At 29.0% G+C, this 13,776-nt stretch overlaps 3 protein-coding genes and 1 non-coding gene across 6 annotated transcripts; 1 reads left to right on the top strand and 3 right to left on the bottom strand.

Moving 5' to 3' along the window:
* Window positions 1–86: 86 nt before the first annotated feature.
* On the bottom strand, window positions 87–3,045 carry LOC129608965 (60S ribosomal protein L3). Of its 2 annotated transcripts, XM_055520771.1 has the most exons (6): window positions 2,950–3,045; window positions 2,467–2,659; window positions 2,110–2,278; window positions 1,499–1,634; window positions 654–1,043; window positions 87–492 (listed from the first exon to the last, which is right to left on the bottom strand). In XM_055520771.1, exons 1-6 carry the CDS (start codon window positions 2,950–2,952, stop codon window positions 160–162), a joined length of 1,224 nt encoding a protein of 407 aa, XP_055376746.1. In that variant the 5' UTR covers window positions 2,953–3,045; the 3' UTR covers window positions 87–159. The 2 variants fall into 2 exon arrangements, with proteins under 2 accessions (XP_055376746.1, XP_055376747.1); XM_055520772.1 differs by lacking the exons at window positions 87–492; window positions 654–1,043; window positions 1,499–1,634 and adding an exon at window positions 1,647–1,893.
* LOC129609356 (small nucleolar RNA U43) lies at window positions 2,350–2,425 on the bottom strand. Its single transcript, XR_008696968.1, has one exon. It is a non-coding gene; the product is annotated as a small nucleolar RNA U43 (small nucleolar RNA).
* Window positions 3,046–4,768: 1,723 nt separating the features above from the next.
* Window positions 4,769–6,160, top strand: LOC129609013 (rhodanese domain-containing protein CG4456). The gene is made up of 4 exons (XM_055520846.1): window positions 4,769–5,154; window positions 5,739–5,898; window positions 5,965–6,019; window positions 6,061–6,160. Exons 1-3 carry the CDS (start codon window positions 5,034–5,036, stop codon window positions 6,017–6,019), a joined length of 336 nt encoding a protein of 111 aa, XP_055376821.1. The 5' UTR covers window positions 4,769–5,033; the 3' UTR covers window positions 6,061–6,160.
* Window positions 6,161–6,242: 82 nt separating this feature from the next.
* Window positions 6,243–13,124, bottom strand: LOC129609012 (DNA polymerase theta). 2 transcript variants are annotated; one of them, XM_055520845.1, is made up of 17 exons: window positions 12,079–13,124; window positions 11,822–11,986; window positions 11,222–11,768; window positions 10,858–11,151; window positions 10,679–10,791; window positions 10,416–10,529; window positions 10,088–10,358; window positions 9,741–10,029; window positions 8,919–9,686; window positions 8,147–8,843; window positions 7,881–8,088; window positions 7,635–7,816; window positions 7,403–7,566; window positions 7,246–7,346; window positions 6,837–7,188; window positions 6,660–6,772; window positions 6,243–6,596 (listed from the first exon to the last, which is right to left on the bottom strand). In XM_055520845.1, exons 1-17 carry the CDS (start codon window positions 13,108–13,110, stop codon window positions 6,271–6,273), a joined length of 5,736 nt encoding a protein of 1,911 aa, XP_055376820.1. In that variant the 5' UTR covers window positions 13,111–13,124; the 3' UTR covers window positions 6,243–6,270. The 2 variants fall into 2 exon arrangements, with proteins under 2 accessions (XP_055376820.1, XP_055376819.1); XM_055520844.1 differs by having other exon boundaries at window positions 6,837–7,346.
* Window positions 13,125–13,776: the final 652 nt, after the last annotated feature.

Here is a 13,776-nt window from a genome sequence, read left to right as displayed (position 1 = left end):
TATTGTCCTAAGCGAAACTAACATAATGATGTATTTCAATCATGTTAGTATTAGAAAGGACTATTTTCGATTAAAAAATTACCATATTCTTTTTTAATAGTGCTTTATTTTAATATTAAATAAAAAAACAGAAAAGCACAATGTTTAAAAATTCTGCATCTAAGCACTTGTTGTCGCAGCTTGTTCTTCCTTGATACGATCCTTTTTGAGTGGACCCATAAAAGCCAATTTGTCGGCTGGAGTTTGGAAACGACCGTGACCCATTTTTGATGAGGTATCGATGAATTTTAAGCTAATTTCTTCTAAAGCTGATCGTTTAGTATGTACGAGTAATGATTTCCGTAATGTAATAACCCGTTTCTTAGAACCAATACAACAACCCTTAAGCATAACAAAATCATTATTTACTTCACCGTAATGCGGGAAACCACCCATTGGTGTGATTGATTTATCGGTTAAATCATACTCAGTTGCAGCATTGTTTTTCACGATCTGAAAAATATAATTAACACTTATTTTTATAATTCAAATTTATGTTCACAGTATTGAATAATAATTTTCAGGCCTATCATTGAAACTCTCATATTTGATTCAAGTTTTCGTAAAAATATCATCATTCCAATTTTAAGAAATATTATTTCACTATATTTTACCTTGCCATCACGAGTATGAATTCCTGCTCCGATACGGTATATTTTCTTATTGATTTCTGTACGATGATGATAGCCTTTTTGACCAGCACGAGCAACGGTGAATGAAACTCGACTTGGATGCCATGCTCCAATACAAGCTACTTTACGCAAACCCTTATGTGTTTTGCGTGGCAGTTTCTTGGTATGCCAACGGCTTGTTACACCTTTAAAACCCTTGCCTTTAGTTACACCAATGCAATCAATCATTTCATCTTGTCCAAACACTTGACTGACTGGAATGGGTTTTTCTAAATGTTCTTTAACCCATTTTACTTTGTCTTCGATAGTTCCACCATTAAGTTGAATTTCCATAATATGGGCCTTCTTTTGACGTTGTTTAATTAGTCTTATCTAGATTATTTAACAAATTAAATATTTAGTTAATCTACTACTCAGTGTTTTCGTATTATGATATCGTTGCATGATGTTGTCGATAAATAACAAATAATAACTGGTTGAAGGAATTAAACGAATAAAGAATACGAAACATCATGAAACAAAATCATAGCGTAAATACGTATATGAATGAATGCTGTTTTGTATCTGCTATGGTTTAACTGAATGATAATTGCCAGAAAGGCTTCAAATAGTTAGTGGAATATAGCTTATTTAGTCTATTGACTTTTTAATCTGCGACGTTGCTGCAGGCAATTGCAAATGAAAAATTGCAATGGTTACAGCCTTTTAGATAAAATCTAGCCAGATTTCATCAGCAAAAGCAGAATACTTTCTAGCCTGACTTTACCTAGGACTTCGCATACCTAATTATTTTTCATATACAGTATATGTTTGTAATATATATTTACCTGCGAATGAGCAATAACACGAATAACTTTGCAATAACGGATCATCTTCTTAAAGTCATTTTCAATGCTTTTCTTTCCAAAATTATCACTCCACTTTTTGTTAGCTTTAGTAAAAGCCTTCTTCTTACTCTTATACCTAGTTTGTTATGGTATAAAGTAAAATTTGTTAGAACATTAAATGTTTAATTTGTTTCATTCGAATCCTTGATTGAACGAATTGATTGATTTTTCTTTTTATTCCTAAAATAAGAAAACACGAGGGAAACCTCATCATTTTTTATACAAAAATGAGCGGAGATTTACACCTCGTCAACGTGCTAACCAGATGAATATTAAAAATTATATCCATAGCTCACACGAAACTTTTTAAAAGCTCTCTCATTAAGATCGAAGAGCTGTATTTTTTCATTAATAAAAAATTTTTTTTTAAATTGAACAATTACATGCTTTGATAAAGAACTTCAGAAGGAAGGCAGCATGTGATGGTAAAATTAATTATCGATCATTATCAATCTGTTACCATCATATCATCATTTTAGTCTTTTATAAACTCTTTGGTAAAGCATGCGTTTAGATCAAGGTACAAATTTAACAACATATTTAATTCTTACCAATTCTTGTAAAAACGACGACGACATTCTTCTGATAAATGTTGAGCCCATACATTAACCAAAGCACGCATTCCAAAAGGTGTTTCAATATAACCAACAGCACCAACCATAATCATTGGTGGAGTTTCCAAAACAGTTACAGCTTCAACAACTTCCTTTTTATTGATTTCTAAAATATACAAAATTTTATTGTAATATTTGTCTATTTAAAATAATAGCACTATATATTTTAGTTTTTTCTAAATCAGTCCGCCCTAGTCTAGAATCATTATTTTTCATTACGTTCTAACCATAAATATAATCGGGTTATCATCACTTTACTAATTCATATATTATATAAGTTTTTCCCATACTTACTTGAGCCGGGCCTATTTGCTTCTCTTACGATATGAGTCATTCCAGCTTTATAACCAATAAAACATGTTAAATGTACTGGTTTTTTAGGGTCATCTTTTGGAAATGCCTTAACTTTACCACGATGCCTTTGAGCACGCTTTTTCGGATAGAATGCCATAGACCCATGACGGGGTGCTGAAAATTTACGATGAGACTGCGAAGAAACGAAAATAAAAACTATTTATCAAAATCATTATTTCAATTTACATATTTTATTTAATAAATTTCAAATTTGAAATCAGTCCGCCCTAAAATTAAATCAATGAATTCATCTTTGAAATATGTACACGTTAAGGAAATCATCATCAAATATTTTTTTTATTTCTCATTTACAAAGAATAATTTTTTCACTTTAGTATGATTAAAGATTGCAATCGCAAATCGAAATTCTAATTTATTTAGCAATTAAATTAATTAATTTTGTTAAGCTTAAAAATTCCTTACCATTTTAGAACTTGCCTCCTTGGACGACGAGTGTAAAAAGACTTTCAATACACGCTATTCCTAAATTTACACCTCTTGTTCGACTCTCGTTTTTATATTTTCTTTGCTCACATTTGATATTTCCTGTTCCTGTTAAATGAATAAACGGAAGCACCGGAATATATATCATTTGTGCTGCCATATTCTTCAACTTGTAGAAGCACAAAAAATTTTACAAATAAAAATCAAACTTTCAACCTTCAAATTTTTGGTCAGCTAGTCTTACTAGTCCAATCAATGTTTTGAAAGTGGCTAAATTTTCAGCGAATTGAAGATGTTGAGTGGAGTGTGGGTGCTTGTGAATGTTATGTTAGTGATTCTTCTATTCAGCGTTCCCACTTGGATGCAATTGTATCCATTTGAATAGATTTTTGCTTTAAATTTAGTGTAGATACAAAGATACTCAAATCTATTAATTTACCGGAATTGGCTACATTTAAAAATTTTTCCGAAATATGAATACATTTTTTTTTCAAACACTAAATAAATATTACAAAACTTTCAAAGTGTTGCTAATATTAAATCGTCAAATTGCTTTTTCTTCAAAAAATGTTAGTTGATGCCCAAACAGATTTCCAAATTTTTTAGAAGAAGATAAGAGAGATACTATATTAAATTGGTGTCACCCCTCTTGTGTATAAATCTAGAACTTTTAAACAAGAACACTCCTGAAAAGTGTTGGTGTAAGCTAAGTGTAGTAAGAACTGCGTTAGCTGCACATATTTTTTAAAATTTTCATGGTAAATTGTCTTTACCGCAGCTACAGAACGTATACTTTCTGACCTTACCTTTTACAATTAAAATGCAATAGAAGTTGTACGTGATTTTTTAAATAACTATAAATAATAAAACTCACATTGCTAAATAAAGAAAATTAATATTAATTAAAAGTTAATTTGTACAAAATAAGAAGACTTAGTATTTATTCTACTTTACGAGGCTGGATACATTTTGGATCCATTTTTTTCTCGAAATTGGATATTTTATTTTTACCGAGTGGGAACACTGGTTCTACTATACTTTGAAAATTTATGTCAAAATGCTTTAACGAAAAGCTTTTTGCTTTGCATATCTACATATTATATATGATTTGTTTGCATTCCAAATATTGAATAAATTAAGGTGTCGGCATACGACAAAAATTATACCAATTAAATTTTAGCATTAAAATTAATATGAAATATTTTTTTTTATTTAATTAACATTTAAACAAAAAAAAAAGCCAAACGTTTAAATAAAAAATTGTTTTGCCAAAAAAATTAAAATTTTGTTTTACCCATATACCGAAAAAGTTCGCTTCATTTACAAACTAAGCATACGAGTATAAGCTTATGAGAATTTTGAACTTGTAAATGGAACGCAAATAACTTAAATGAAAATTACGTTGTAGATAGATTAGAAGCTATTAATTTGATTAGCAATTTTTAGAAGAACCACTTTCGTACGATTAAAGGGATCTCAAATATTATGACAAACTGAGAAGGCATGAATTCTTTAAATCTAATGTAATTAATACATATAAAAAATTTGTGCAGCACTATAAAGATTTAATAAATATTTTTTGTTTTATTTATTCGAAGCATTTCATGGTTTTTTTGATAACTATGACGAGAATTTTATAAAAACAATTAAAATTTAAATATCTCAAATATTTTTCCCTAATTTCAAATTGTAATTTGTTATTCTTTTTATTATTCCGAAATATCTGATTCTAGCCATATCAATGACGATCTGACGTATGACTTGAACCATAAATGCTGTGTAAGCCTTGAGTTAACATACTCAAATTGTGAAAGACGCCGGTGTAAACAAACACAGGGACAGATGTAGGTATCGTTATATCATACATATGTATGCTACATAAATACGTTATGTATGATAAGCAAGAATTAATAGATAATTAACACAAGTTTAACATTAATACGGAATAATTAAAACATATTTTTATAATTATTAATTTTGTTGGGTATTTCGGATTTGGATATTAAAATAGTAAAATTTAGAAGTACAATTTTAAAAGCTTACATATAATCGAATATAATATAATGGCAACCTTTGAAGAAGTTAAAAACATTAGAGATGAACCAGAGAAATTATTAATTGATGTCCGAAATCAATCAGAAATCCAAGAAACAGGAAGTATACCTGGTAGCATAAATATTCCATGTAAGTTGAAGGTATATATAACATGCATTTAGTTTACTATGCATTACTAATTATTTTGGCTAGTTAGTGAGATATAAAACCAGATGTTAGTACTCTTAACAAATGAAAATTATATTAATTTGTATGTATGTATACGTATGCACGTGATTTTCTTATACTGGCACTTAACTATTATAATCTACTTAATCTATAGTATGTTATTTGTAGATCGTTATGTACACTTTTCGTTATGTAGATATAAGTACACTTTTCTACATATGATGTTCTTGACCTTTTCATGTACATATGGTTACTTGTATGGATACAAGCACATGTATTCATGTAGCTTTCTTAGTTTGGTTGCTTTATGTAGGTACCTAGTCACATGTATGTTTAATCAAGATCTATTCATAATTAATTTTTCAATCTTAGTTACGTACCTGTATTGAGTTACATATGAGAAATTAATTTCCTACGTACGTGTGCACATATTACATATTTGCCAACTCAACTTTGTTCATGTTCTACTGTAAATTGTTTTCGGATCTTTTAATTTATCTCAAAATTAGCACGTAATGAATCACATTTTTATGCATAATTTTCAGTGCCTGAGTTAGAATCGGCTTTAAAATTAAGCGCTAATGAGTTCAAAGATAAATACGATTTGGAAAAACCTGAAGGAAGTAAAACTTTAATATTTAGCTGCAGATCAGGAGCTAGAGCACAAAAAGCAGCAGATCTTGCGAAATCTCTGGGATTTGAAAAGTAAATACAATTTACTTATTACATTTTATAAAATTAATTACATTTAACTAAATAAATGTTTTGCAGTTCTAAATCTTACAAAGGATCTTGGACTGAATGGGCTGAAAAACATGGATTGTGAAAGGATCTTGGACTGAATGGGCTGAAAAACATGGATTGTGATTTATTCGTTAATTACGTTTTGCAGCTGTTCATTTAAATCTTATTTATAATGAATTGTTAAAATCATTTATGATGTTTTAAAATATATTTGTAAAATCAGTAAATATAGAGTATATGTACAATTTTTGATAATTTTCAAATTAATACAATTTAGCTGTATATAATTATTCATTAAAAATTAAATGAAATTTATCGTTTGATTTACTTATTTTAAAAATTTAAATCAGACATTTCGCCCCATGAAGGTCCAGCTTTTATTTTAACTTTTAGTGGTACGCTTAGTTTTACACAATTTTCCATAGTAGCTTTGAGAACTTTTGCTACATTGCGTACTTTCTCTTCTGGCACTTCATAAATCAGTTCATCATGTAGGTGCAAGACCAAATCTACATGGCTTTGTACGTTATCCGAAAGGTTTACACCTAGCTTAGATTTATATTTTATGATATTTTTCTCCATTCTTAGCATGGCACTTTTGGCAATATCAGCAGCTGATCCTTGTATTGTTGAATTAATTGACTGCCTTTCAGCTTGACCTGAAAGTAATACAACAAATAAAATATATGTTGGAGTTAATAGAACTTTTAATAAAATTTTACTTTTTAGCATGTTCTCATTACTGTTGATATTTTTTAAATATCTTCTTCGCCCCGTTATTGTTTCTATGTAACCACATTGTCTAGCAAATTTTATGACTTTGTTAATGTACGCTCTAATAAAAATACATAAAATAAATTCGAAATTAAAAATACTATTATAAGTGTTTCAAATTTCACCTTATGCCTGGAAATGTTGTATGAAATTGTTCCAACATTGTGGAAGCTTCCTCCTCAGTGCATTTCAAATTTTCTGAAAGAGCCTTGATACCTAATCCGTAAACAATACCATAACAAATTTGCTTTGTTCCATTGCGCAGTTGATCAGAAATTGTTTTTTCTTCTACTGAATTCCATTTCGCGGCGATAATTGTAAAAATATCCTGACCGGAATTGATTGCACTTTTCAAACATTCATCTTGGCATAAGTGAGCTAAAATTCTCATCTCGAGCTGACAAAAATCTGCAGATAACAAAACACGACCGGGTTGGCACAAGAAAACTGAGCGGCATGAAATTTTTATAATTTTATCTGATATAAATAAAAATTTAATTAATTTATTGTATAAGTTCATAGCATTCATATTACCATCAAGTGTAATTTCAAAATCCTTTGCAATATTTTGTACATTAGGTTCACGCATAGAAATTCTTCCTGTACTTGAAGTCGTTATACTGCTTCCATAAATTCTGATACAGAACTTGCTTTAGTATAGCATAACAGTTATAAATTATTATTAGCTTACCGGTTATTTTGAATAACTCTTTGTAATGGCTGAATATTTTTTGTAAGAATTGTTGAAACTTTTCTATAATTTAAAATCAGATTAGACAGAGGGGAATCCATTTTCTCTAAAATTTGTTTAGAAGTACTACATTTTCCGTTAATTTTCTTATGAAGACCTAGAACCTTATTAATAAAAATACCAAAAAATATAAATAAAATAAAAAAAAATGCAACAAAAAATAATATTGTACTTTTGCAACAGTTAAGCTAGATCCTAAATTAAACCTAGATCCATGTAAAAGATAAATTTTATTTTCCAAATTTTTCATTGTACTAAAAAGTTGATTAGTAAGCTGTTGAATTCTGCTAAAATTTATCGAGAATCCAATCACTTCACTGCAAGCTAAAACTCTTTGAATAGGCATTTCTAATTCTTAAAATATATGTTAAATACATCAAGTACTTAAAGTCGGCAAGGACAAAATCTAGTGTAATACCATAAAAAAATTTCATCATTTGGCCATCAGCAAAAGTTTGTAAGTTTTTCAGTTGTACTTCCAAAATACTTCTAGTGAAAGAAGCCTCATAACTAGAACGTTCTTTTCCCGATATTTTCAAATTATAATTTAATCCCAAACTCAAATATCCTTTATAATTTACGGTATCTTCTAAAAAAGGTAGATATTGCGGCAAATATTCTGATATCTTGAAGAAAAATATATATCTATTAAAATACATAAAATTGAGTTTATCTTCTTTTTACCAATTTATGTATACTCGTGTCTCCATCAGGATCCAGTAACCAATTTGCAATTTTGGGATCTTCAATTATATTAAATGATTTAAAATCTTTTAATATATATTTATATAAAATCTTAATATGCTCTTTCGAATCATATATTCTTAAAGTAATATCTTCCCTACATATTAGTTCCTTTAAGAAATTTAGTTTGCTTTGAAACTTGTCGCTGTTTACATTTTTTTCATTTTGAAAATTAATAAACAATGCGCTACAATTTTCATAGGATATTGATATTCCTGAAATAAAATATTTGCCTTCAATTGTAAATATTTCTTTGACTTCCGCTGCATGCTTTTCTGTGTTGTTAATTAAAATATTAGCACCAATAATTACGTTATCATTTTTCCTAGTCGGAAGTTTTTCTATTCCTATCGAAAACCCAATTTTCTTAGATTCGAAAATTTTTTGTAAATAATCTTTTTGTGAATTTACATCATGTGGCAAATCAATAATAGAAATTACTTCTTTATACTTCGCGTGTTCTTTGACTTCCCCATTTTGTAAATTGTTTAGTAAATTTGGATCTCTTATGATTGATACATTTGAAATATCAGAAATTTCATCAGACGATTTGTTTACAACATTTTTCTGAGTGAGAGATTTAGAAATGTCGATCAAGCCCAGATTTCTTGATTTGACTTGAGGAAGTATATTCTCTCTGTATAAAATATATGTATAAATTAATTTAGGTATTTGTATTTATTGTTCATTAATTTGAAATAAAAACTATTACCTAATCAAATTTTTTGGGCTAACTAATGTAGTACTTAAGATTTGAAGCATATTCTCATTTTCCTTTAAATTTCTTGTTCCTGGTTTATTTTTTAAGTCTGAATTCATACACTTGGGGGACAAATTTTCTGAAATTGCTTCTGAAATGTCGTTTTCAATTTCATTTTCAAAATTTTTATTAACTTTAATTATTTCTTTGTTTGTAGATCCATCGAAATTTCCAATATTGTCCCAATTACAGGCAACTCCTATTTCATATTGTAAAAATTTTCTTGCACTTTTTATGAGCAATTCAGCAGCGTCCTTAATAGTTAAATTTGTTTTACCAGTGACAAAAACTTTTCGTTCGTAGATTCGTTTTTGCGCTTCATTTTCATTCTCACCGTCTTGTCTTTTGCTTGATTCAAAACTCAAACAATCATGAAGAATTTTTTCAATTACCAAACTATTAGAATTGGCCAAATCTATTAAAGTTTCAATACCAGCATTAAAAAGAGCGCGTGCTTTGTGGCCATTCAAATCTGGTAATTTCATTAAATCAATTAAATCACGATGAACCCCAAAATAAAGCCGTTCCTTGAACTGAGATACAATTAAACCCAGAATTTTCCAATTTAGTGCATTACAAAATGATGTCACAATACTTGCAAAAGTCGACGACATTTGTTGTAGGCTTTGTAACAAGCCGCGATTACATTTATATTTATTGGCTACACAACCAATCGGAACTTCATTGACAAGTTCTTGTAACGCTAAGGCTATATAAAATCTGCAAAATAGTTTACAAGTATTTATACTTTCCATTATTTAACTAATATCATACCTTTTGTGAATTTGAAGTAGCTTAAGGTCAAGTTTGTTTTGATTCCGCATAGCTCGCACCAAAAAGGATTCTTTTACTCCAACAATTTCAGCAACTTTTTTCATTCCTTGAGGCAGTTGCTCCCATATATCCAAATAATGCAACCAATCTATACTTTGTAATTGATAACATACGGAATATGGAGTTACCAAGTAAACGGCATGCAACTCAGATTCTAAAACAAAACACTTTCTTGATCTTTGTAATTCGGAAAAAAGTATGATTCCGTCAGTGGGTGGGAGAGAAGAAACTAAAATTAGATCATTATAAAATTCATTATCATAATTAAATATGAAAATATTTCCCACCTAAACAAGCCATTCCCAAACGACTAGGTACAAAATAAATATTCTCCGTCCCAGACTCATTTTGTGTGCGTATAAATTCAAATTCGGTCAAGAATTGGATAGAATCTTGAAGATAATCAAAATTTTGTTTTGCTTTTCCGCAGTCACCATCTAAAGACTCTTCTTGTTTTGTAACGTTAAATAACATACAATTTAAAAATGCTTGTAGATCTGAAGGAGTTTTTGCAGTGCCTGATGATATAACTTCCAAGATAGCTCTTTTTAAATGCAACTGAAAAACAAAGAGTATTGTGCTTAAAATTATATTTTATTATCATATAGAACTTACGCCACTATCGTAACCTAAACATGACGATATTGGTCTTAAATGGGGCTGTAAAAGTTCTTTCCCAAATTTAAAATTGTTTTCGTTGCAAATCAAAATCGACTCTCCCAAAGTATCCTATAAAATTATGTTTTGTTTTTTATTCTTTATTATATCAATATTAAAGTTTATTAAATTTGCCAAGATATCATAATAAATTTATATTTAAATTAAAATGTATTTTGTTTTACTAAATTAGCATAAAAGCTAAAATATTTTCCTCTTACTTTCCCCGTCCGTCCTGCTCTTCCAATCATTTGTTTATAAGTTAAGCGATCCATTAGTTTTCCAGCAAATAAAGGAGATCTTATGATTACTCTTCTTGCTGGTAAATTAACACCTGCGAATAAATTTTGTATTGTAAAATCAGTAAATATACATATTTATACATATTTATCTCAAATACCTGAGCTAAGGGTACTTGTTGCAACTATTATTTTTAAAAAACCATTTTTAAAATTGGTTTCAACAACATCACGTTCTTCTGTAGTTAAACCAGCATGGTGAAATGCACAACCGTATTCACACGTCATTTCTAAAAACTTATCACAGCCGTAATGTAAAGATTTTAGTTGCTCATTAACTTTTACTAAATTATTTTTGACTATAACTTTTTGTAGGTTTAATCCAAGTTCGGTATTTGAATTGTATATTTCCTTTATTGTTTTAGACAAATTTTTCGATAAATTTTCACACCAATCTAGAAAGCAATGCAAAGATTTTTCTTCAAAGCTATTAAATAACTGTAAGAAATGTTTTTAATACTTTACCCTTAGATGGACAAAATATGATGACTGAACAACCCTCTAATAAAGTTTCCAAACATAAAAAAGCAATTCCATCTTGATCATTTGGTATTTCGGGAATTGATAAAGATGCATGATCAATAACCCTAATTAATTCCAGTTTATTGTCATAAATTTTTGTATCAACCTTTATCATTTCTCTTAACTCTACAGGTCTAAAATTTGTTACATATAATTCCGCATTCAACCAATCTTTCAAAATTTCGCAATTGGGTAACGTGGCTGACATTGTAACAATTTGTATTGTAATATTTAACTTCATCGACATATATAAGATCTTTGCAAGTAACAACTCCAGAATATAACCTCTTCCTGGATCTGATATAAGATGTATTTCATCAATTATAATACAACCAATACTCGCTAGTTTTCCTAGTTCTAGTAGTCGATTAACTATTGAATTAGCTTTTTCAATAGTACAAACCGCCAGATTAATAGAATCAAATCCACCCGGAGGTGAATAGCCGCCAAAAAACCCCTCCACTCTGTATCCAGATGAGCATAAAAGATCCTAAAATTTAAATTATTTGAATTTTTTTAAAAACTAACTATGAAATTTTTTACTTGCAAATAAAATGTTTTTTCTCGAACAACTGACACAAAAGGAAGTATGAATATTACTTTTTTATTTCTTTCTACTATATTTTTTATTGCTATTATTTCGCAAACCAACGTTTTCCCAGCAGATGTTGGAGCACTGTATACAAGGTTTCCATTTTCAAAAAGTATCTGTGAAAAATCATACAAGAGATGCTTCATATTGTTTTGTAATAATTAAAATATGTATTATGAGTAAATAACCTAATAGCTATTGAGCTTACTTTTGGGTTGTTTAAACACTCAACTTGCCAGTCAAATAACGTCTTTATTCCTTTCCTGGAATATTCCTCAAGAATAGTTGCCGGTAAATTCCAGCTTGAAATGTCTTTAAGTTTAGAGTTTTCATTTGTTGTTTTATCCAAACTGAGTTTTTGCACTTCTTTTTTAGAATTGTCGAATAGTGGACTTTCTTGTAAAATATGTAATTTTTTTGATTCCAGAACTATATTTGTACTTGTTTGCAGTTTTGAAACTACATCGTTTTCCTTAACAATTTCATATTTGTTATTCCCCTCTTTTGCTATTGGATTATCATCTTCACTACTCTCAGAACTAATGGACATTTGCAGCAATGGTTTTTCAGATGTGCTTAGGTTTTCAAATTTTGAAGTTAAATTCATAAAAATTTGCTGCTCATTTTCTCCATCCATAATACTTAAATCATTTTTTCCATTTTCTAGTTCCTTATTCAACATCTTGATAGATTCTTCCGACTTTGTTTTTACAAACACAAAGCTAGGATTTTGTGTAGAATGCAAAATTTCGCAATCTGGACTTTCATCCACAAGAACGCTGAGATCAATAACTTCCTTATCTATATTATTTTCAAACGAGTCTAAAAAAATATCCAGATCTTCAACATCCATATTTTGTTTTATTGGACTAGTTTTTTCTACATTTGTTTTTAAACTTTCATTCGTGGAACACCTTTCTTCATTTTGTGATGCAATATTACACAATCTTTCTTTTTGGGAAACAATTTCGCCATTATTTTGATCGACATTTTCTTGAAAACTAATATTACTTTTAAAAAAATCTGAATAACTCTCTGAATCAACAATCAATATAGTTTTTTTGTCTATATCTTTTTTGCTTAAATTTGTTCTTCCCGGCTTACGTCTCTTTACTTTATTTACCTTGCTAGTTGGAGATTTATTTACTATTTCTAAAATTCCTTCATTCATAAAATCTGCATCTTCCTCTATAATTTGCAAGGTGCTGTTACCAATTTCAAATGATTCTGAAAATGCCATGAAAATATCAACATCAAAACTTAATATATTGCTTAAATTTAAAATCATAAATCCACAGATAAATTCAAAAATTAAATTGAACTAATTGATTGCCGCTAGGCGCTAAGATCGCAATAAGTGATATACATAAATATGAAAATAGGCAAGTAGGAAATTTAAGGTAACTACCAATGTCTCCGTTTACAATAATGGCTATTAAAGTAACGACATGATTTTAACAAACCAGGGACTTCCTTTATTTCTGTTAATTTTCTGAACGAGAATTTTCTGGTTTTGAAAATATCCAACTTGTTGAAGAAACATTTCACACTAAATTCGTGACAGAAATTCCGCTCTCCATGTGTTTATCAATGTACTGACCGGAGATTTTGGAATAAAATATGTTTACACACATTTTAATTTCATCTACATTTTATTCCATATAGTAAGAATTTGAATATAATAAAAATGCTGGGCTGAACGTTAAGAGCAGCTTTTAGTTTTATTGAAAAGTGTCAAATTTATAATTCTTGTTTTTATAAAAGCTATAATGGGTCCTGTATTTCAAAAATTCCGCAAATCATTAACTTTTCCTTAATCTTAACCTCAGAAGAAAACATCAACGATTTTATATAACAGAGCATGGTATAATTTTATTTATGTAATAATAAAAACCGTTTTTTTTTT

This window comes from Condylostylus longicornis, unplaced genomic scaffold, assembly GCF_029603195.1.
Source record: "Condylostylus longicornis isolate FDR11 unplaced genomic scaffold, ASM2960319v2 ptg000038l, whole genome shotgun sequence".
In the NCBI taxonomy this organism is placed as follows: domain Eukaryota; kingdom Metazoa; phylum Arthropoda; class Insecta; order Diptera; family Dolichopodidae; genus Condylostylus; species Condylostylus longicornis.
This window is presented reverse-complemented; position numbering and strand designations above follow the sequence as displayed.